The sequence below is a fragment of the Grampus griseus genome, assembly GCF_964374135.1.
Source record: "Grampus griseus genome assembly, chromosome: 7".
NCBI lineage: Eukaryota > Metazoa > Chordata > Mammalia > Artiodactyla > Delphinidae > Grampus > Grampus griseus.
Window position 1 is genome coordinate 78,497,036 of NC_139001.1, and position 23,368 is coordinate 78,520,403.

Sequence of the window (23,368 nt, forward strand, 5' to 3'; positions counted from 1 at the left end):
ATGCCTCTAGTAGAGAAAGGGTCCTTAAATGCAGCATATCTTTATCAACTCACACAGGACCAGAGACTACAGCTATCTAAAAGATATTTTCTTTCCCATAGAGAAAATATCGCACAAAAATAGAAACTCTCAACTTTACTCCCGTGGATGACAGAGTTGATTACGTGACAGCAAAACAAAGTGGTGAAATCCTAAATGATGTAAGTACATGACTGTCATTCTAAAATTGCTCTGTTGGGAAGACATCATTTCCAAAGCTTTTCCACTTACTTACACTCAGCGTGCAGTCATTTTCTGAGATACAGATTGTAAACGTTGAGATGAATGATGCTAGCATTTGCTTGGACAACATTATGTTTTCTTAATATCAAAGAACTTACCAACTTTCTTCTCATTTCTAGATTAAATACCGAAAAAATTGGAATGACACCAAATCAAAGTACACCCTCACAGAAACCCCTCAGCTGCACGCTGCCCAGGAGGCAGCCCGAATACTAGACCAGGTATGGATTTTACCTGGATGCCTGGCACTTTGTATGGGGACAGAGGACCATAACATAACAATAGGAGACTTATCCCTCCATTCTGACTCCTTGGTTTAACCCTTTGTCATGGCTCTCTGTCTTTTAGTATCTCTACAAGGAAAGCTGGGAGAAACAAAAAGCCACCAGTTACATTTTGCCTCCAGATGCTGTGCCGTTTGTTCATGCCCATCACTCTGGTGATGTTCAGAGCGAGGTAATTTATTCTGATATGAGTGCTTTGCAAAGGCTGGACCTTCCCTGTGCAGGAACCCATTTATGCTAAGGCATGTAGCGTAATGGAGAGTTCCTTGTTGGCTGGCAGGCCTGGCCAGGCTTGGGGATGGTCAGGGTACCTGCTCCCTTCTGGTCCTTTTCCCATGGGCTTTTGGCATTCTTCATCTTTTTTTTCTTGGCTTCTTTAAAAACTATCATTTGAAGTCTTTGTTTTTTCTTCTATTCCCTGCTTCCCTAAAATCTCTAAGCTTTCAAATACAATATTGCCAGAATTAGAAAATAAATGTATATTTTTCTATTTTTAAATTGATATTTCTTCGTATCTATCTATTTATTTCAATGTTTCTGTTTTGTTTTTTAGCAAAGTGGTAAAAATAGGTTTTATTTAAAAACTATAGCAAAAGGGGAAAAGCAACCTCATTACAGAACTGGGCTCAAGTCCAAATACAGAAAGGACAGTTGAAGATTTATAGCCAAGGAACAGTGAGGGGTCCAGTGGACAGAAAGTTACTAAAAGGAGATATCAAGGATAGGGGGATTCCTGCTAAACTCTGCTAAAATTTAACAGAATTTTTACTAAAACTGCAAAGATAGAGACCAAAGTGGAGTCCTCATCAAGAAGAGGGCCCAGGGGAGCCTGACTAAAGTTTGATCAATGAGAGAGCCTGTCAGTACTTACGTGGTTCTCCTTAAATAATTACATCTACTGAGCGAAATAATGATTATTTTATTTCTATTATTTTATACAAAAGATTTATGTATAATCTTGCAATTATTTCGTGCAGTCTTGTTGCTCTTTCCCTTTTACTTTTTTTAAAAAAATATCTTTATTGGAGTATAATTGCTTTACAATGTTGTGTTAGTTTCTGCGGTACAACAAAGTGAATCAACTATATGTATACACATATCCCCATATCCCCTTCCTCTTGAGCCTCCCTCCCACCCTATTTCAATGTTTTTTGATATTTATTCTTGGGGGAGTAACACAAAAAGCTGGGGGACTGAGTTTGCTGATGTTTCAAGCCCCCTTTGCCTTGTGTGCTTGTCAAAGCTGATGGGATCTCTGTTCCCCTTCCCACCAGCTGAAATACAAAGCTGACCATGTCAAGCAGAAAGGTCATTATGTTGGTGTCCCGACGATGAGAGATGATCCCAAACTGGTTTGGTTCGAGCACGCAGGCCAGATTCAGAATGACAGACTATACAAAGAGCACTATCATAAAACAAAGGCCAGAATCAATATACCTCCTGATATGGTGTCGGTGTTGGTGGCCAAGGAGGGGCAGGCCCTTGTCAGTGATACTGATTACCGCAATTACCTGCACCAATGGACGTGTCACCCTGACCAAAATGATGTTATTCAGGCAAGGAAGGCCTATGACCTACAAAGCGATGTAAGTGATTTTTGTTTCTTAATTATCTAGAAACGTATGGTCTACTCTGAGAATCATAAGCAGCATTCTAGAACCACCAGTCTATGACACTTGGGACCATAAATACTTAGTTTGCTCTCAGAAGGTAATTAAGACTGGATAGGAAGTAGAGAAAGGTTGGGAGCAGTGACGGACAGCTTTGTCTACTGACTGCATTTCTGAATAATTTTCAAAGTCAATTTTTTAAAAATTTGCTTTTGTACCATCTCTGCCATCAACAGCTCCTCACATTTGCGTGGAAAATTATCAACTGATTTAAAATAATAATTGGCTGTGGTGGGAGCTGAGATGGAGTTGTGATTTTGACTATATTAGATGATAGTATAGTCAGGGACCTGGGAATGTCTCCTTCTTGCTTTGCTGAGCGTCTCCTTCCTCATGGCATTTATGAAGGAGTTGCTTACAAGGGATCAAAGCAAAGAGGACACAATGTACTGATGAGCTGCATGAGGCCCAGAATCCCTTATGCAGAGTTTAAAGCTGGGATGGAGAATATATCTCAGGCCACCTCCCACTGAAGGCTGAATCAAGATCTCTACCTGCCACCAGCAGTCTTTAGGGAACAGAAACACAATGCATCGATGTGATGCTCAGGTGTGCCGAGGAGCTAACCCTACCTGGGTCTTCTCATAATTACCAAAACAGAAACAGGATGTCAAAGACTGCCTGCAGCACAGGTGGTGAACTTGAACATCCCACCTCACTGGTTGCTGCAGGAGGATGACCACTGTGGAACTTTAATCAGATTAGCAACTCCTCTTCATTTGGTGTGGGATGGCCTGAGAGAATTCAGGAAGTGAGGGGGAAGGGTAGAGATGGGCTGGAGGGATGCTTCCCCCAACCCTACAGTACATGAGCATTTACTCCTTTACTTAGTCTAAATGCCCCCTTAGTCTAAATGTATTTCTATGTAACTATAACTTCCTTGGTAAAACCTTCTCTTATGCTCACAGATGAAAACAATGGTCCCTTACCCTCAACTCCCACAGCATCTGCATGGTCTTCCTCTCATAGCCTTTAACCACTTTGCACTTTATAAGTAACTTTTCTTTATACTTAGAGGTCTTCCTTATACTTATACCTCAAATAACCTTCCACAGTTCTTCATTTATAGTAACAGGCTCAAGAAATGTTGCTCAGGTGTACGGATGAAATCATGATTGAATCAATGAGACAACAGCCACTAGAGAGAAAACCCTAAAAAGCTTCTGAAAACATTGTTTCTAACCTGCTGCTTGTCAGCCTGTGCCTGAGTCATTTATACCTGCATCATGTCTCCCTTCCTGCTCTCAGAATGTCTACAAAGCTGACCTGGAGTGGCTCCGAGGCATTGGTTGGATCCCCCTGGATTCTGTAGACCATGTGAGGGTTACCAAGAACCAGGAAATGGTGACTCAGGTAAGCAAAGCCTGTTCTTCTTACATAAGGCCTGGCCTCCTTACCTGCCATGTGGGGATATGTACCTATCCCCATGTGGGGGGGCAGGGGGGACACCTGTCTTAATCGTCTCTATTTCTTTGCAGATAAACTATAAGAAAGATGCTCTTGCCAACTATCCTAACTTTACAAGCGTGGTGGATCCTCCAGAGATTGTTCTGGCCAAGATTAACTCAGTCAATCAAAGTGATGTAAGTTTGCTTTGTGTATAATGAGATACACAAACTGGAGACTTAGTTGTCTGTAGCTGAACAGGCTTGCGTAACTCCAGATAACTGCATGTGAGACGATAGGGAGTAAATTATAAGAAAATCTTTGGCGGAGAATGTCTTAAAAGTCACTAGTAGGTGGTATACTGTACCCACATTTAGATAATATCTAAATTATTATCCAAAACTTTCCATTATATTAGTTATAAATTATATATCATATAATGAAATTTAACCAGTTGGTTAATCTCTAAATGTAGACTAATTATTATCTTGCTAGGTAGATCTTGTGAAACTTTAAATATACACTTAGAATAATCAAAGGTTTTGTTTTGTTTTCTCCCCTCAGGTAAAATATAAAGAAACATTTAATAAATTAATAAAGGGCAAGTATACCTTTTCTCCAGATACACCATATATCACCCATTCCAAAGACATGGGAAAACTCTACAGTACCGTAAGTTCCATTTTATGTGATATACAACTCAGTTCCGAATTTTAAGCTCTTGTCAGTATTCACATTCTTGGCTGATTTTGTGAGCAACTGAACTTATAAGGAGATCTATTGTTTTTGTTGTATTTAGTCTTGTTTATTAGAAGTAGCATATTATGCAGGGCAAATAGTGTTTATCCAGCTGGTGTTGTTTGAGTCCCTGTGATGTGCCAGGCCCTATGAGAGGCACTGAGGAGCTAAAGATCAATGAGACAAACCCTCCAGGAGCCCCTGTAAGTGAGGGAGACATTCAAATAAAGAGAGAGACAATAACCTAACAAGAGCTATGTCACTTCCGGGCGCACGTAGGACCAAGCAACTACCAACAGAGAGAAGAGAGGAAAGGCTGGTCCCTCTTTAGCAATCATGTACATATATCTCCAGCCAACAAGTGGAGGACTTGCCCTCCAAATTTTAATTCAGCTGATCTAAAGGTGATGTGTGTGTAGCGTATATGTGTATATGCCGAATGGGAAGCCGTCTTTGGTGATTCTCTCTCTGTGTGCAAATTTGTTTTCACTTTTATTAGAACTGTAAATACAGTTAAACTCTGTTATAAAATGCCTCAGGGTCTGTAGATTTAATTTGCAACAAGCCCAAAGACTCTGCCCTGTTCTTAGGTACGCACACTAACAGCTGTTAATGAAGGTTTAAGCCTTGCCTTTAATCATGAGTATTTTACCTTGATTTTACTACTTTCTTTCGAGTGGCACCTGAAAGAAGTTGAATGCAAACTTTTGTTGATACACCTTTCTTTGTCCTAGATACTGTATAAAGGAGCATGGGAGGGAACCAAGGCCTACGGCTATACCTTGGACGAACGCTATGTTCCCATTGTTGGAGCCAAGCATGCTGACTTTGTGAACAGTGAGGTCAGTAGGACTTTTTCCTTTCACAAGTTTGAGAGTCTTTCCAGCCACAAAGGGCTGGTTAGAAAGTCCCAGTGATTTTCAATGTTGCACCTATTTCACAGCTTAAATACAAAGAGACCTATGAGAAGCTGAAGGGTCACTACCTGGCTGGAAAAGAAATCAGTGAGTTCCCCAACGTGATTCACTGTCTGGATTTCCAAAAGATGAGGAGTGCGGTAAGCAAAGTTCACTGTAACAGAGGATCTGCACACTTAAGTGTAATACTAGTCTGCCTATTTATAATCTGCCCTTTGGTTCAAGATTAGCTGGGGGGGTGGGATGGTGAGGAATGAGCCAGTCTTGAGACTGTCCCCCGCCCCTGCCAGTTAGCCCAGTGCACCTCTGATGGCTGTGAGTTTTCACCCTTTCCCTCCTGCCTCCTCCAAACACAGTGAGGGCTCTGTATTTGGAAAAAGGAGAAAACAAAGTCACTCTTTACCCTGTGTTATAAAAGGATGGGAAATTTTTAAAGAAGAAGAGTATATTAAAGTGTCATTTTTTAACCTTAGTCTATTCTAAAGGTATTGATCTATGTTGAAAATAAGACTATAAAAGAGATTGATCAGAATAATTTACATTTAATTCCTTTCTTATTTTTGTCTTTAAAAACATATTATTCTTCAGTTGAACTACAGAAGACATTATGAGGACACCAAAGCAAATATTCATATCCCCAATGATATGATGAATCATGTGCTGGCTAAAAGGTGCCAGCACATCCTCAGTGACCTGGAGTACCGACACTACTTCCACCAGTGGACATCTCTTCCAGAAGAACCCAATGTTATTCGGGCCCAAAACGCGCAGGAGATGTTGAGTGATGTATGATGTCCTTTCTGCGGGTTGACTAAGTTACAGGCTTCACCCAGCCCTGCCTGGGGCCCCATGTTCTAATTGTCCCTGTATTCCTAAACCCTGCTGCTTTGCAATACAAAGTGGCATGAGTAACCTTTTTTGGTGTAAGGATCCCCTTGGAGCAATGAGGCACCTATGTTAAATATTTTATCTGTTCAACACTAGACTAAAACTTAGCTGTTGCTCTCTTCCTAAACTTCTTTAGGCCAGGGCCTTAAAGACCTTCCAGGTGTTGAGAAGCCCACCCTATGACTGCTAAGTACTAAGCACAGCCAAGGGCTGATAGGAAATTATCAAATGCTCGATTGTAAATTCAGTTAGTACCTGTCACCTTTCACAGTTTCTTCTTTCTTGCAGAACGTGTATAAAAGTGACTTGAATTGGCTGAAAGGCATTGGATGCTACGTTTGGGATACACCCCAGATCCTCCATGCCAAGAAATCATATGACCTCCAGAGTCAAGTGAGCCATCTTCTTAGAGGGACTAGCTCACTGTGGATTGATGGGCTCCATGGTGCTCTCAGTGGAGTGATAGCAAGGGTGTCCCTGTGCCCCAGAGAAAGCATCTTTGACAGTGCATGATCTAAGGGAACCAAAGGCCCCTGCCCAATAAAACCTCTCTGGTGGCCTGTTCTGGTGCTGGCTTTCCTCAGTTTGAGTCTCTCCTGTGATTTAAGGCTATAGACATTTACAGCAGAAGGTTATCTGGGAGGTGTTTCAGAGTGAACTACCCTCAAGCATCTACACCTTAGTTGATCAGGTTAACTGGCAGGGAGTAGAATGCACATGCATACTTTGACCATAAATAGTTAAATCTTGAAGTAAAAAGTAGACATTTGGGAAATTTCCCAGCAGAAATTCAGCTTGGATAGGGCAGACTAATGGAATGTTGAAATTGAGGGGCTGCTGTCAGGGATGGAGTATAGGCATGGAAAAACAACACAAGGAAGAAGGGACGTGGCAAAGATCTAGACTCCACTCTTGGTCAAGAGAAACTGTTAGTTTTGACAGCCATGCAAAGTCTCAAACTGTACAACGTATCCTCTGTTAGGATTAAAGCAGAAACCCAGAAATAAAGGTACATCTAAGTAGGCACAAACTGCTAAAGCTGATGGAAGACCTGCATTTTACCATTTTCAGTGACTTTTCTTTTTCTTCACAGATACAATACACGGCAGCAGGTAAAGAAAATCTAAAAAATTATAACCTGGTCACAGATACACCGCTTTACGTGACTGCTCTTCAAAGCGGCATTAATGCCAGTGAGGTGTGTCTTCCTTGTACTTCTCTCCCAGGACAAGCTGTTATTGTCTTTACATATTGTCAAACAATAGAAAAGAATAACCCATCCTTTCTGTCTGTAGGTGAAATATAAAGAAAATTATCATCAGATTAAAGACAAATACACGACAGTTCTAGAAACGGTGGATTATGACAGAACCAAGAATCTGAAGGATCTGTATAGCAGTGTGAGTTCTCTTTCTTTTCTCTGTATTTGAGTTACCTTTTTCACCTTTATAGACAATAAGAGATGAAAAGGGACAGACAACCTTACCCCCAAAGGTCTTTCCAATCTTTTTCCCGGACCTTTAAATTCCTACTTTATCTTGTAAGTCCTCATAGTTACAAGTAAATCAGCCCCAATTTGAATATTGTTCTATTTCATGCAATTGACACAAATTCACCAACTCCTTCCTTATTGCAGACAGGTACTGTTGAAGCTCTTCTTTGTTGACCCTAGACTTGTTTTTCCGTGGCTTCTCCCTTGGCCAGTGACTTACAGACCACAGAGTGGTGACAACACAGTGACAACAGAGGCACACTTTTTTTCCTGCCTCTGAATTGGTTACATTTTTTTTTTTTTTTTTTGCGGTACGCGGGCCTCTCACTGTTGTGGCCTCTCCCGTTGTGGAGCACAGGCTCCGGACGCGCAGGCTCAGCGGCCATGACTCACGGGCCCAGCCACTCCGCGGCATGTGGGATCTTCCCGGACCGGGGGACGAACCCGCGTCCCCTGCATTGGTAGGAGACTCTCAACCACTGTGCCACCAGGGAAGCCCTGGTTACATTTTTAAACTTCATTTTGAATTAATTTTAGATTTACAGAAACACTGCAAAAATAGTACAGAGAATTTCCTCGTACTTTTCTCTATAGTACAACTATCAAAACTAAGCAATTAACATTGTTACAATGTTACAATGTTAATTATAGGCTTTATCCAGACTTCACCACTTTTTCCACTAACCTGCTTTTCTGTGCCAGATTCCAATCCAGGATCCCACATTGCATTTTGTTGTCGTGACTCCTCAGTCTCTTCTAATCTGATAATTTCTCAATCTTTCCTTGTCTTTTTCTCATCTTGACACTTTTGATGAATACTAGCCAGTTATTTTGTAGAAAAACTGGCTAGTATTCTTTCCTCAATTTGGGCTTATCTGATGTTTTCTCATGATTAGATTAAAGGTATGCCCTTTTCTTTTTTTTGCAAAAATAACACAGAATTGATGCACCCTTCTCAGCACACCATAGCAGGTGGTACATAATGTCAATAACTTGTGATGACCTTGATCACTTGGTTAAGTTGCTCACTGCCGAGATGCTCCACTGTAAAGTTACTAGTGTTACCTTTGTTATTAATAAATATCTTGGAGGAGATCCTTTGGGGCTATGCAAATATCCTGTTTGTCCTTATACTTTCTCTCATGTGTTTTAGCATCCATTGATGGAGCTTGCCTGCAAGAATTATTACTGTGGAATATGCCTACTAGTGATTTTCTCTTTCTCTTTTTTCTTCTATATACATTTATTAACTGGAATTCTTCTGTAAGGAAGAGCTGTTCCTTCTCCACTGTTGGTTTGCTTACATGGGCAATACCCATGGCTCATGGGTATTTATTTTATTCTATGGTAGAGTCTAATATTATTGTTATTTATTTTGTTACTCAAATGGTTTCAGCTTTGCTATGGGGAGCTCTTTCAGGGTGACTCCTGTGTCCCCTTGATACACCCAATCACGTGTTTTTTGAGCACTTCCTTACTGCTTGGCACCACAAGATGTTCCAGGCTCATCTGTATTTTCCCTGTTCCAGACCTGGAATCAACCACCTCTCTAAGAAATCCCAGTTTATTTTATTGGAGAACGGTATTTTGAACCAAGATTTAAGCACTAAGTGTGCTCATTACTACTAGGATGTCATTGTTCCTAGGCCCTCTAAGTGGACAGAGCTTAGAAATATATGCATGTATACTAACCCATGTATGCCTACATATCTGTATCTATTTCTGTACTTACCTAACTGTATCTATATTTTAAAATCATGAGTCCATACTGATACCTTCAATGCAATTAAACACCACAGGGTTCATTCTATCCTTTACCCTTTCCTTAAGTGAAACTTATTTTTCCAACTTGTGACTTTCTATTTCCTTTCCAGTGAAAAGCCTGACTCTCATTATTTATGATATATCTACTTATTTGTGCAACCCTTGTATCCACATAAAGTATTTTCAGAATATCTAACACACGCCTGTGAGAAACAAATTTACTAACTAGAGTAGGGTATTTTTTTTTAATATATATATTTATTTATTTATTTTTGGCTGCGTTGGGTCTTTGTTGCTACGTGTGGGCTTTCTCTAGTTGCGGAGAGCAGGGACTACCCTTCGTTGTGATGTGCGAGCTTCTCATTGTGGTGGCTTCTCTTGTTGCGGAGCACGGGCTCTAGGCGTGTGGGCTTCGGTAGTTGTGGCACGCAGGCTCAGTAATTGTGGCCCATGGGCTCTAGAGCACAGGCTCAGTAGTTGTGGCGCACGGGCTTAGTTGCTTCACGGCATGTGGGATCTTCCTGGACCAGGGGTCGAACCTGTGTCCCCTGCATTGGCAGGCGGATTCTTAAACACTGCGCCACCAGGGAAGCCCTAGAGTAGGGTATATCGTGTGCAGTTATATTTGCCTATAGCCTTAGAGTATCCAGTCAAGTTACCATTTTCCAAATTTACTTAAGTCAGTTGTTTTCTTCGCCACTTCCTTCACTGTAGTCTTGTTATACATTTGTATTACAATCAGATTTATTTGCTACAGTTTGTATTCCATTTTAGTCACCTCCCCCATTCTGGCTGATTCTTTGATTGGTTGTTTTAATTTGCATACAGTAAATTTCACTCTGTGGTATATAGTACTATGGCTTATGACAAATGCATACAGTCATGTTTTCACCATTATAGTCAAGATACAGAAAAATTCTGTATTACCTCCACATTGTCCCTTTGCTGCCCCTCTCCTCTCCCCTAGCATCCACAGAGCTGTTTTCTGTCCCTATAGTTTTACCTTTTCCAGAGTGTCACGTAAACGTGATCACAGTATATGATATGTAGCCGTTAGGTCTGGCTTCTTTCTCTTAGCAAAATGCATTTATGTTTTATGCACATTGCTGCCTAAATCAGTAGTTTATCCTTTTTATAGCAAAAGCAATATTCCAAACCACAGTTTGTTTTTCCATTCACAGCTGAAGGACATCTGAGTTGTGTCCAGTTTTTGACAATTATGAATAAAGCTGCTATACACATTTGCATATAGGTTCTGTGTGTTCATAACTTTTTATTTCTCCTGGGTAAATAAATACCTAGAAGTGGAAACAAACATTTTTTAATCTTTATATATATATATATATATTCATATATATTTTAATGTTAGTGGTTTTCATCCTCCAGGAATCCTAGACCTATGAGGGAATGAATATGGCATTGAAACCTCTGATAACTGTCAAACTGTGATAAGTGCTATGGTAGAGAACAAAATAATGGACTCTGAAATTATGGTCATGACATTAAACCCATTATTCACTTAGGAGTACTTGGCTCCTACAGAGTGAGAAGATCTGGGGATTGCTAGGGAATGTCTGAGAAGGACAAAAACAGAGGAAAAATGCACTGCTGGAAGCTAGCCAGATTGCATTTTTCTGTGTTCACAAGAAGATTTTTAACCCCTATAGAACCTGTACAAGGAGGCCTGGGATAAAGTGAAAGCCACCAGCTATATCCTGCCTTCCAACACCATGTCCCTGACACACGTCAAGAACCAGAAGCATCTGGCCAGCCATGTAAGTCAAGTACAGATATGATAACCTTCCCACCACCCTTTACCCTTCCCTGCCCTCCACTTCCAAAATGTTTTCTGGCTGATTCCTGTGTTGCCTGTGTTGAACACCAGCAAATAACTTCAGACACTTGGTCATCACAAAGTCTGTGCACTTATGCTTCCTCTCAAGGGCCCTGAAGTCCAGAGAGAGTCACAGACACTTACATGAAGGACAGCGATGTGACCTTTTAGGCTGCCTGCCTGAAAATGACGGATATATACACTCTATTTTAGCCAGAAATGGGAATAGGTAGAGGACATAATATGCCATACAAAATACTCTTTTCTAATAGAATTATGTGGACATTGCTATAAAAAATAAACCAGTGATGTACAGCAGAAACTAACACAACATTGTAAATCAACTATACTTCAATAAAAATTAATTAAAAAAATAAAAAATAAATAAATTGTACCCTTAAAAAAAGACAGTGAATGTGGTAACTAGTTATTGCACCAGACCCAAATACATGATTTAAAAGTAAATCATTATCTTTATCACTATGAAATATAAAAATTTAAAAATCTTGAAATTCAGTTTTTTTTAAACAGAACTTTTCTTAGGTATAGACATAATTTTTTTAAAATCCTAAATCACATGAGCTGTTTAAATATAGTATAGTATAAAATCCTAACACTTTTAACCCTTTATGCCTAATATGTTCTTAAGTAAAACTTCTTATTGTAAAATTCCCTATAACTTCACTGCAGATCTAATAAGCCTAATTCTCTTTCGGAAACTTTACTTCTATTAGAGACTTTTACTTCTTAATTATGAACATTTTATGTAACACTTTAGACCAGTGTTTCTCAAATCTTTTTTTTGACCATGACCCACACTGAGAGATTTATTTTGTACTGCAAGCGACACACACACACACACATACACACAACTGAAGTTTTTGTGAGTGCCTTCTGATATAAGCATTTTACAGAAGAGTACTTATCACTACACTAAAGGCAGTGCATCCTGATCTTTCAATTCTGTTCTCTTCACTTAAATGCTAATGACCCAGGAAACTGATTTCACTACTGTTTAATGGGCCTAGAGATTCATAGTTTAGAAAAAGACGTTGTTAGACAATATATGGAATTAATTTAATTTTTACCCAGAGGAAAAATTAAATCTAAATGATTTTTCCCAGAGCCAACTCTATTTGGAAGATTGCAAACAGACTAGCCCAAAGGAGCAAGCTTTTCATTTGGGAAGAGAATTTTTGTAGATAGTATTCAGAAAGTTCAGCAAAGACTTTTTCCTTTAGTCATGAAAAAAGTCACAGAATATTATCTCCTTTATAATTGAAAAATAGCTTAGATATAAGGAGTATGTGAACTAATGTTACAGAAAATTCTGATGGGAATTTTGTTTAGTTTCCAGTCAGTGAAGGGCTTTACTGGAGTTCTGTATATATATATACATATATACTCCCATCTTTCCTTTCTTTTTTTTTTTTTTTTTTAACTGAGTTATGGGTCTCTGAGTTGTGAGAGCATTGTTATTTTATCATGTGCTAGGAGATTGGATCTCAGCCTCTGTAAGGGCCTTACTTCCTAATTCATGAAATCATGAAGCATTAATTAATAGGCAATATGGCTTAAGAACTAGACGTTGGTTTTCCCATAGAAGTTAGTTGCACTGTATTTTTGGAAAACCTTGTAGAAACTGAAATTCAAGGATTGAGTCTCTTAAGCATCAGGCTTGTCAGTTATTAAAAAACAAAGAAATTCCTGAGTACATTTTTCATCTTTCACTTATGGTTAAGAAAAACAAAACCAATATCACAAAAGAGATCATTTAAAAATTACATAATCTTTAAAACTAGTTGTGGTAACAGTAGAAGTACCAGTATTGGTACAGGGGTTTTAAAACCGGTACCTGAAGAACGTTTACACACAGTCTGCTCTAATCCTCAGGTAATCTGGAGGCAGGCTGTGCCACCTCTGCCTGTGGGCACAGACAAGGAAACAAGCTCAGAGAAGTGCTGACCCCAAGGTGGCCCATCTTAGAGTTGGGTCCTTCTGTTAAGTCTCATGCGTTTTTAACAATCCAGATCCATTACTCTTCAAAACTGTGTTTCTTCCTTTGTATTTTCTCTCTATAGAACAAATATCGGGAAGAATATGAAAAGTTCAAAGCTCTTTATACTTTACCCAAAAGTGTTGAAGATGATCTGAACACAGCACGGTGCCTCCGAGTTGGCAAGTTTAACATCGACGTAAGTGACCCCAAAGGCTGGCTTCAAAAGTCAAGTAACGGAGCCACGAACTATAAATCAGAACATGTTCTGTTCAACAACGCGTATGGCGTTGACCGTGCACGTGTGAGGAAGCTAAGTGTTCTTTCAAGCCCATACTGCTTCCCCCACCGCCATGAATCTGTAGAAAGTGTCAGAAACTTCCAGTCCCCACCCTGCCCCCAACCAACTGCTGTAAATTGGTTCCCCTGACCTCTCTGGTATCACCATGATTCCTTGCGTAATTCCCTGTGTAACTGGCATGTTACGTTATCTTCACAGCGCCTGTACAGATCCGTTTATGAGAAGAACAAGATGAAAATCCACGTGGTGCCCGACATGGTAGAGATGGTTACCGCTAAGGATTCTCAGAAGAAAGTCAGCGAGATCGATTACCGCCTTCACCTCCACGAGTGGATTTGCCACCCCGACTTGCAAGTCAACAGTCACGTCAGGAAGGTCACAGATGAGATCAGCGACGTAAGCCCATTGCTTATGAAGATCTCCCCTCCCCAGACCCATACGCCCACCCTGAAGAGAGACTGACTCACCTCGTTCTTCACTTGGTTCTTCAGCTCAGCCCTCTTCCAGTGTCGCTTTTCGATACACCCATAGGTCTGTCAGGAATTCGAGGCCGTCCCTGGAAGCAGGGCTCTCTATGCTGATGTCTCCAAGACACCCACGGCCTCAGGGCATAATGTCTTGCTTTTCATTCCACAAGGTCTTCCTGGGTCCCGAGGGTGTCCATGTCTTTGGTGTTAAAGTTACAGTAAAGTTTTTTTTTTCTGACCCCCTCCATCTGATGCAATCCCCTAGATTGTGTACAAGGATGATCTCAACTGGCTGAAAGGCATTGGTTGCTACGTCTGGGACACTCCTGAGATTCTCCACGCCAAGCATGCTTACGATCTACGCAATGATGTGAGTTTGCCTTGTTTTTTGTTTTTTCAGCTCTTTAAAGTGTGTTTCCTTCTCTGTGTAGTCTAGCGTCAAGGGGAGAGTATGTAAAGTATAGACATTTTCACACCCAGCTGCGTCTCAAGTGGTGCTGAGGATGGCTGAGCTGGAAGAAGATTCTGAGGAGCAGAGCGCCTATTTCTCAGGAGTGCAAACAATGCAGACGAGCTGTCCCACTGTCCTCTGGTGGAGAAGGGACCCCTGGCTCTTCTCGCCACCTTCTGAACTATTTTGGATATATTAATGCACATATAATCCTCATTATGAGAAAAAGCTCGTTTGTTAGGAGTCTTTGATGCTATAGACGGGTCTATTTGCAAAGAGGATTAGCTAGGCAAAGTAATACTATAATCAAGATTTCAGGAAGAAAGCTTAAACATTCCTAGGAAAGCAGTGGTCAAGCCTCCTAGAAGACTCTAAAAGATCCACGTGACTGTAAGCATTGATTACGCCGATTGTTATAAAATTCAAGTGCATGTTAGCCTGTTGTAAATGCCATTTACATGGATGTAAATGTACATGTAAATGCCACGAGTTAAAAGCAACCAAACCCTCTGTGAAAACCAGCAATTTCTAATATAATGAATGGTCTAACACAGGCTTATTTTCTTCCTTTCGGCAGATCAAGTACAAAGCTCATGTGCAGAAAACAAGGAATAACTACAAGCTGGTTACTGACACTCCCATCTATGTTCAGGCTGTCAAAAGTGGGAAACAACTAAGTGACGTAAGTGCCCACTGGGAAAGTTACTGCTGGGAGAGTAAAGACAGGGCCACTGCTCCAGCAGAAGTGGGGAAAACCAAAGTAGGGCAAGGCCAGGCCTTTTCTCAATGGGAAACCAGAGTTGGTGCCTTAGAAAGTACTTAAGAGTCTGCTCTTAGGGCTTCCCTGGTGGCGCAGTGGTTGAGAGTCCGCCTGCCGATGCAGGGGACACGGGTTCGTGCCCTGGTCCGGGAAGATCCCACATGCCGCGGAGCGGCTGGGCCCATGAGCCATGGCCACTGAGCCTGCGCGTCCGGAGCCTGTGCTCCGCAACGGGAGGCCACAGCAGTGAGAGGCCCGTGTACCGAAAAAAAAAAAAAAAAAAAGAGTCTGCTCTTATTTCCTAAAACCTGATATGTTCCATCAGTTCCCTGGGGTGGCCTTGTAAGTGATCCAAATCTATGAAATCCATGGATTTAAAAAGCTTTTAGAGCTTCCAAGGTTACTTTTGTATCCTTGTGTTGTAAGCGACGGTTTATGCCTCGTAGTATCAGCCTTCTAATACATTAGTGCTCACTATGGTAAGATGAGGAGGGGAAGGTCTCTGCAGTTACAGATGTGGCCTCTACCATGCATAATCGGTGAGGCTTGAGAGAAGCTCTTAATCCCCCAAGCCTCAGCATCCTTATGCAGATGACTAGAAAGTGGATAGAAAGCACCCCCTGTAATGGCACAGTGACACAGAGCAGGCTGCCCATTTTTTTTTATTAACCCCAAAGGTTAATAAGCAAATATTAAATCCCACCAATGAGTCAGGACGTGAAAACTTATTCTTTTGGAATAGGTAGTGGTAAAATGCCCATTCTTCCTCTTCTTGTGCCTGAGCTGACTCTTCCACTGATTTTTCAGTGTGGGGTCCATACCCTGGCTGTGGTCCTGGTGGACAAAGCACAGTATATGCGATAGAGTTCCCAAGGCAAAGGGGAGCAGGCTATTACTTTTTATAATAGGAGACTTGGGTTTGTGTTTACTTTGCTTCTTTCTAATCCTGCTGCCGTAGTCCACTCAGCTCACTCTGCTTCTCTCTGTACCCAGGCCGTCTACCACCATGACTACGTGCACAGCGTCAGAGGCAAAGTGGCTCCAACCACAAAAACTGTGGATCTGGACCGGGCCCTTCATGCATACAAGCTCCAGAGTGAGGTGAGAAATGAGACCTGGACAGAGTGCCCAGCAGAAATCCAGGGCTCAGCTGACGAGGGCCAGGCCTCTGTAGAAGTGGCCTTGGCTTGGGCATCCTCAGCCTTTACAATTTACCTCCTGACCGTGTAAATTGTAAAGCTTGTTTCATTCACATGAGCTAAACTAAACAAAACAAAAAACAGTGCACTGCTTGTCTTCCCTCTTGTCTGAGAGCAAGCAGTGGGCATTTTTGGAGCAATGCTTGCACAGAAGTTACATAGAACAGGGTCAGTCTACTATCTCTGCTCTCAAAAAGCTTAAAATCCAAGACAAGATGACAAAGACAAGGCATATAATCATAAAAGACTATTTATTTGAGTTTCGCTGGTGGCACAGTGGTTGAGAGTCCTCCTGCCGATGCAGGGGACACGGGTTCGTGCCCCGGTCCGGGAAGATCCCACATGCCGCGGAGCGGCTGGGCCCGTGAGCCATGGCCGCTGAGCCTGCGCGTCCGGAGCCTGTGCTCCGCAACGGGAGAGGCCACAACAGTGAGAGGCCCACGTACTGGAAAAAAAAAAAAAAAAAAGACTATTTATTCCATACAATAAGAGATAAAGCTAGAAATTACTGTTGGAATTCAGAAGAGAAGGAAACTAGATTCCACTCACGTATTTAATATCCCTGTTCTTTGTTATCTGGTGGTGCTATTTTGGTCTCACCTTTAATGCTACTATCCTATACTGAATGTTAAAAGTAATTTGGTTTTTAATATTTTAAATACAATTCTTACTCCTTTAGTTCCCCTGAGAGACAGACTATTTCAAATCACAGACAGAAACTCCCTTCCTCCTTCTGCCAGGAATATGAGCCTCCTGACCTGACAGCCTAACATCAAGACACTGTATTTATGGGACCCTGGGGGCTTCCAAAGATGCGTCTTACAATTATGACTATCTCGGGGATTGGTGATGGCTTGAATATCAGCTAAGGGTAGGGTTAACCACAGAGGTGGCACTAGCTGCCGATTTACTTTTCCCAAATTCTTGCTGGTTGCCATGCAGTCAACCAGGCATATGTTTAGAAACACAGAAGAATTATTTTCTATAAACCTCTTCACTCATTGCTCTTTTTTTGAAAGCAATATGTTAAGAGTAATTTGATTCATTGCTTGACTCTTAGAATTTAGTTAATTTCTTCTTGAAATCAATTCAATGAGTGTAAGTACACTAAGTATCAAATTGAAAACCTGGATCTGACTTGTTTAACTTAGATCAGTCGTTTGATGTAGCTCCCATTTAACCTGCTCTTCTCTGTCCCGGCAGAATCTGTACCGAAGAGCTGGCCTGCACTCCCTGCCCACTGGATATAGGCTTCCAGCTGACACCCCTCACTTCAAACACACCAAGGACACCCGATACATGAGCAGCTATGTGAGTGGTCTCCTCTTCATTAAGATGGGGCTTAAAGTGGGAAGGGGGACGCTAATATTCATTAACAGTCTATTCTCATCCCCCTAATCACACCCTGAAGTTTCAACATGATACCATGATGGGAGCAGGGAAGGGGAGACGGTGTGTTTTCTAGGGGTGCTGCTCCTGCAATTCGGCAGTGCCTGGGTAGCCCAGCAGGTTAGCGTAGGATTTTCATGGGGTTGTATCTGCACCACTCAGTTACCTTGGCTTAGCAATCGTGGCTGCCATGATGCCTCCACTTCTTTTGGCCTTAGCACAGAAGCATCCCGAACTATCCCAAGCCCTCTACTGGAAATGCAACTTCATACATGCACCACTGCTGTGTAGCGCTAGTGTTGTCTTCCTTCTGCAACATTTCATTGCAGAAGATACAACATCACCGCATGTTCCTTTGAAAGGAAAGGCTCTGATACGTGCCCCACTACTTACCCTCTGTGCCCATTTCATAGAAATCTCAGAGGGGTAGTTAGACTCTCACTACCTGAGAGCATTGCCCAGGCATTAGCTCTGATACCAACCTTTCCCACTAGTGTCAGGTTCGGACTTGGTGAACAAGGCCTGAAGAAGCATAGGCTATCCCAGTGACTCGGCCTTCAGGTCATACCCACAAACCAACCATCAGTTGAAGAATGAGCTCTTCATTCCACATTGCCCTCCAGAGTCCTGGGAATCAAACATGCTGACCAGCAAAGTCCCATAGTCTGTGGCCCAATAATATGGTTTCCAAAGCAGAGTCACAGATTTAATCTTCTAACATCATTTTTTAAAGTCTATAAAGCCATTCATCCATCAGTCTTACAATTAGTCTCTTGTTTCTGCTTTGCATTTCTTAATTTCCTAGCCATATTGGACTAAAAATACAGGTTTTTCTTGCATTTTGCATACCTACTTACAAACAGATTTAATCTAGGCAACCCTGAGTTGTATTCCTTTCTGGACCTGGCTTTACTAGCCAACAAATAATTTTCAAGACTCAGATTATTACAAAAATTTGGTCAATGACTTTTTTTCATACTTAATGCTTAGAGACTAATTTTCAAATGAAAGCGACAGCCCTTTTCCATTTGAGAAATGTGACGCTTACTCTCTGTTCACCCATCAGTGATCTCATTCTCACTTTGCGTCTGCAGTTCAAGTACAAAGAAGTTTATGAACACATGAAGGCAAATGGGTATACCCTTGGACCCAATGACGTCCCATTTGTCAATGTCCGAAGGGTCAACAACGTTACCAGCGAGGTACTGTAAATGTTAATTCTGTGGAGGAGTTTCAAAGATCATGGTTTTGTTTGAAACGCATTAAGAATTAATTGTATTTCAGTTATAAACTTACACATCAGCAAGGAGTAAGGAGATCCTTTTTGTCACCATTTTGATACTGATATCCTGTGGCAATGTTTTTTTTATTTTGGTAATGCCATTGTAGAGACCCACCCCATCCATAGATTATAATGCAAATTAATTCCTTCTTTTGACATTTGTATTCAAAAATCTTTAGTAAGGTTGCATGTTAGTCTGACTCATGAACCTGGTTTTCTACATAAACTATTGGTCTGAATATCTAACCCTACTATCCAACCATCTGATAGAAAGTGGAAAGATTGTGCTCAAAATTCTTCACCCAAACAAAATAAATATCACTTTCTATTTTTTCTAATTTCAATCATTTTCTGTATCCTTAATCTCACTTCTCATGGCTCTTTAAATATGTACAGTATTTGATTGTTGATTAGTGTATAGATGCCCTCATCATCCTACACTAACCATCTGGAATGGTTTTCCCTCCAATGTAGAGACTGTATCGACAGTTGTACCACAAACTGAAAGACAAGATCCACACAACTCCCGACACGCCTGAAATCCGCCAAGTCAGGAAGACACAAGAAGCTGTCAGCGAGGTCGGTATTTTCTTAGGAGATAGGGGAAGCCATGGAACCTAGGGATGAATGTCAACCATTCGGTCTCTAATTTATGTGTTTATGGGCATTTTTTTCCCTGTAGTTGATTTACAAATCAGACTTCTTCAAGATGCAAGGCCACGTGATCTCTCTGCCATACACACCCCAAGTGCTCCATTGCCGCTATGTGGGAGACATCACCAGTGATGTAAGCATCTCATACGGGTCTTTCTGGAAGACTCTTACCAAGAAGCAGGCTTGCTCTCAGTATGTAAGCCAACCAGTCTTTGAGCAGCCTTTTGCATTGAGTAAACTTCTAAACTGAGTGTAGAACTTGGAGGTAAAGCAGTGTGGAAACAGGACCCCACATTTCCCCAGCTATGGAAATAGTAGTAAGAGGACCACTTGGGAGATACAAGAATGGCTGACCACCATTCTACATTCAACACCAAATCATTACCAGCTCCTCACTCCAAGTGGCCTCTGTCCAGGTCATGTTTAGTATCTTTCTCCTACTTAACCCTGCTCCCACCCACTTTAGCTACTTCCTGCTGAAATTTTTTTTTCTCCTTGAATGTTTACTTCTCATAAAATACCACTCCATTTAATCTATGGTATTTTTCATCCATATAATAATAAAATAATAGCCATATCCTCTTCTCAGTTCAGGGTTAGCAATTTAAATTTTAAAAACCTATGGGACTTCCCTGGTGGCACAGTGGTTAAGAATCCGCCTGCCAATGCAGGGGACTCGGGTTCGAGCCCTGGTCTGGGAAGATCCCACATGCCGCAGAGCAACTAAGCCCATGCTTCACAACTACTGAGCCTGCACTCTAGATCCCGTGAGCCACAACAACTGAGCCCATGTGCCACAACTACTGAAGCCTGCGCACCTAGAGCCCGTGCTCCACAACAAGAGAAGCCCCCACAATGAGAAGCCCACACACTGCAACAAAGAGTAGCCCCTGCTCGCCGCAACTAGAGAAAGCCTGAGTGCAGCGACAAAGACCCAATGCAACAAAAAATAAATAAATAGATAAGTTAAAAAAAAATTTTTAAACCTATGACTCATTTGAGTTCAAGCAAACTCAGAGTACAGGGTGGATGTGTTGAACCAAAATGAAAGATCCATCACTAAAAAAGTATCACTACTCTGTCTTATTCTTGATTTATATTTGCTCATGACCAGCTATATTTCTATGCTTGTGACACAGATTAAATACAAAGAAGACTTGCAGATCCTGAGGGGACTGGGCTGCTTCCTGTATGACACTCCTGACATGGTCCGCTCCCGGCACCTGCGGAAGCTCTGGGTGAGTGCACACCGTCCCAACACGCAGCTCCTCCTGCACAGCTTCACCAAGCTGGGCAAGAGGAATCTGTCTGTAGCTTCCGTTAAGGGGAAATTTGCCATTAACTCACTGAGAAAGTCATGACCCACTCAAGATGATCTGTGCTTCCTAAAAAAGGTAAGGAGCTTAGTTAAATGACGGTTGTCTTTGGTCCTGCTTGGGAAGACCTCCAGGACACAGGGAGTGTCAGTGTGGCTTGCACATGCCAGCCGTGTGAAAGACAACGTGTGACCATGACATGCAATTCCTGAAGTGATTAATCAACTTGTATTTCCATTGTTGTTTTTTTAAGTCTAATTACCTATACACCGATAATGCGAGGAAGATGCGAGACAAATACAAAGTGGTGCTTGACACTCCAGAATACAGAAAAGTGCAGGAATTGAAGACACATCTGAGTGAAGTAAGTAAACATGTCACCACAAGGGCCTCCTTCCTCTAGCGATCTTTTTTTAGGTAATTATTTTGGGCCAAAATCTCCCTTCTGCCTTTAATTACAGAGTGGCCACCCTGTCTAAACAAGTCAGTTGACCTCACTTTGCCTCAATTTACTTATTTTGTCCCTTTTTAATAAGATGAGGCTATTGATACTTGCCCTACCTATGACTAGGACAGCTGAGAGTTTACATGATTTTATAGATTAGAGAGTCCTTCTGTCTTAGACTATTGTTGTCTCCAAACTGAATTTATTTCAAAATTTTCTCTCTCATTAATTCCTGCTGTCAGGAACCCTAATCATGGCAATGCAATTTGAAAAGTTTTTCAATGGCTCTCTGCTCTACTGCCCACTCAGGAAATTCCAGACAACTTAATTTCATTTTCATCTGCCCCACCTGGCACCCAGGCTCCTGATTTATTGCCATTAGTTGTGCATAGATCTGATCCTCTCACCTACGTTGGTCCCTTGAGGGATGGCCCCCCATCTTATTTAGATGTGTATCCTATAGCGCCATAACAGATGTCCGTGTTTGCCAAGGACGAAATGTGCTCTCTAAAGGTAAGGACATCCCGCAAAGGTAAATGGTTGCTTCTATTAGAGGCCAGTGGGCCATTCTCATTCAACCCAGTTTGTTTCGTGACCTCGTTTATCGGACTCCATAAAGCTGTCAGGCCACCTCATTGACTCCCCATGCTTAATAACTCTGATGGCTGCTGTTTAGGGATCACTTATGTCCTTAGACTTAAAGAAGCCTTGGCAAATCAAGCGTTGTCCTCAGTGGAGAGGATGTGCAGCCTCCTGCGCTTGGAGTGAGCCAGGGCAGAGGATGATTCATTCTTCAGCTCTTACAAATGCTACATTGAGCACATTTGCTTTCCTGAGCACTTCCCTCTGTTATTTCAACCAGTGCTAGCACTCAGATAGGAATGAGTATGGGGTTTCTTCTCAGTAAAGGTGCCTCTCCATGCTGGCTAAGTATCAGAATCATCTCTGAAATATTTTAAAACTACCCTTGAGTGGGCTCCAACCTCAAGCCCCGCACTAGATTCTCTATGTCTGGACATCTGCATATTTTTAGCTGCCTCACAGATGATTCTAATATTTAGGCAGTGTTGGAAACCACTGCTTTAAAATATCACATCTCTCCTCCAGCCAATAATTAACTAATTAAAAATTGTTTGGTAACTTAAAGTGCTTATTGGCATCTTTTGAAATACCTTTACTTCTCTCAGCTGTCTGGGTTCAGAATTATCTAAAACTTTCTCTTCTTCCCAATTCCTGTTGGGATTTTGTGCATATTATGCAACAACATTGAGGAAGAAAAATAGATATTGTTTAGTAGTGCAATTTCTCTCACACTTGCCTCACTGTAGAATGACCTGAGCTTGAGAAAATACCGATTTGAGCTACTACCCTGGATTCAGAAGGTCTGGGGTAGAGCCTGCAAATCTGTTCTTACTAAGGGGGTTTTAGGATCAGGTGAGTTTGGGAAACACTGGCTTAGTAAAAAGTTTGATGGCCAAAAGTTCAAGTTATTGACTTTTGACTTGTCTTTAAATTGTGCAGATTCTTGACACATATATATCTGTAGTACTAGGAAGCAGAGATGTTGTCCCAAGGAATATAAACAATGCATACCTAAGTACAGGGGAAATACGCTTCAAAGGGAATCGTAGAAATGGCATGGGAGAGGTGGGTCTTAGTTCCAGAATTACTTCCAATTTGTTGTGTGACTTTTTCTAATTCACAACTTTAACACCCTAATTTCCTGAGCTAGAGAATTGGACTAGGTAATGATTTGGGCTTCTTTTAGCCATAAAATTCTATGATTTTGTCGATTTGATTTATTCAAAAATTTAGCCTGGGAGAAACAGTAAATTTCTGTTTTGTTTATCTCC

General features: G+C 41.4%; 1 protein-coding gene across 15 annotated transcripts in view; it reads left to right on the plus strand.

Annotated features, from left to right (window-relative positions):
* Positions 1–23,368, plus strand: part of NEB (nebulin) — a 226,501-nt gene that overhangs the window by 151,541 nt on the left and 51,592 nt on the right. For all 15 annotated transcript variants that reach the window (XM_082658063.1, XM_082658062.1, XM_082658065.1 and 12 more), the window contains 25 exons: positions 102–200; positions 402–503; positions 631–738; positions 1,841–2,152; positions 3,485–3,589; positions 3,715–3,819; positions 4,187–4,294; positions 5,095–5,202; positions 5,304–5,417; positions 5,866–6,063; positions 6,454–6,558; positions 7,259–7,363; positions 7,461–7,565; positions 11,089–11,196; positions 13,337–13,450; positions 13,751–13,948; positions 14,285–14,389; positions 15,048–15,152; positions 16,224–16,331; positions 17,633–17,740; positions 18,913–19,020; positions 19,575–19,679; positions 19,783–19,887; positions 20,894–20,992; positions 21,324–21,434. In XM_082658063.1, coding sequence (XP_082514189.1) covers positions 102–200; positions 402–503; positions 631–738; positions 1,841–2,152; positions 3,485–3,589; positions 3,715–3,819; positions 4,187–4,294; positions 5,095–5,202; positions 5,304–5,417; positions 5,866–6,063; positions 6,454–6,558; positions 7,259–7,363; positions 7,461–7,565; positions 11,089–11,196; positions 13,337–13,450; positions 13,751–13,948; positions 14,285–14,389; positions 15,048–15,152; positions 16,224–16,331; positions 17,633–17,740; positions 18,913–19,020; positions 19,575–19,679; positions 19,783–19,887; positions 20,894–20,992; positions 21,324–21,434 — 3,048 coding nt within the window. The remainder of the gene's footprint in view (positions 1–101; positions 201–401; positions 504–630; positions 739–1,840; positions 2,153–3,484; positions 3,590–3,714; positions 3,820–4,186; positions 4,295–5,094; positions 5,203–5,303; positions 5,418–5,865; positions 6,064–6,453; positions 6,559–7,258; positions 7,364–7,460; positions 7,566–11,088; positions 11,197–13,336; positions 13,451–13,750; positions 13,949–14,284; positions 14,390–15,047; positions 15,153–16,223; positions 16,332–17,632; positions 17,741–18,912; positions 19,021–19,574; positions 19,680–19,782; positions 19,888–20,893; positions 20,993–21,323; positions 21,435–23,368) is intronic.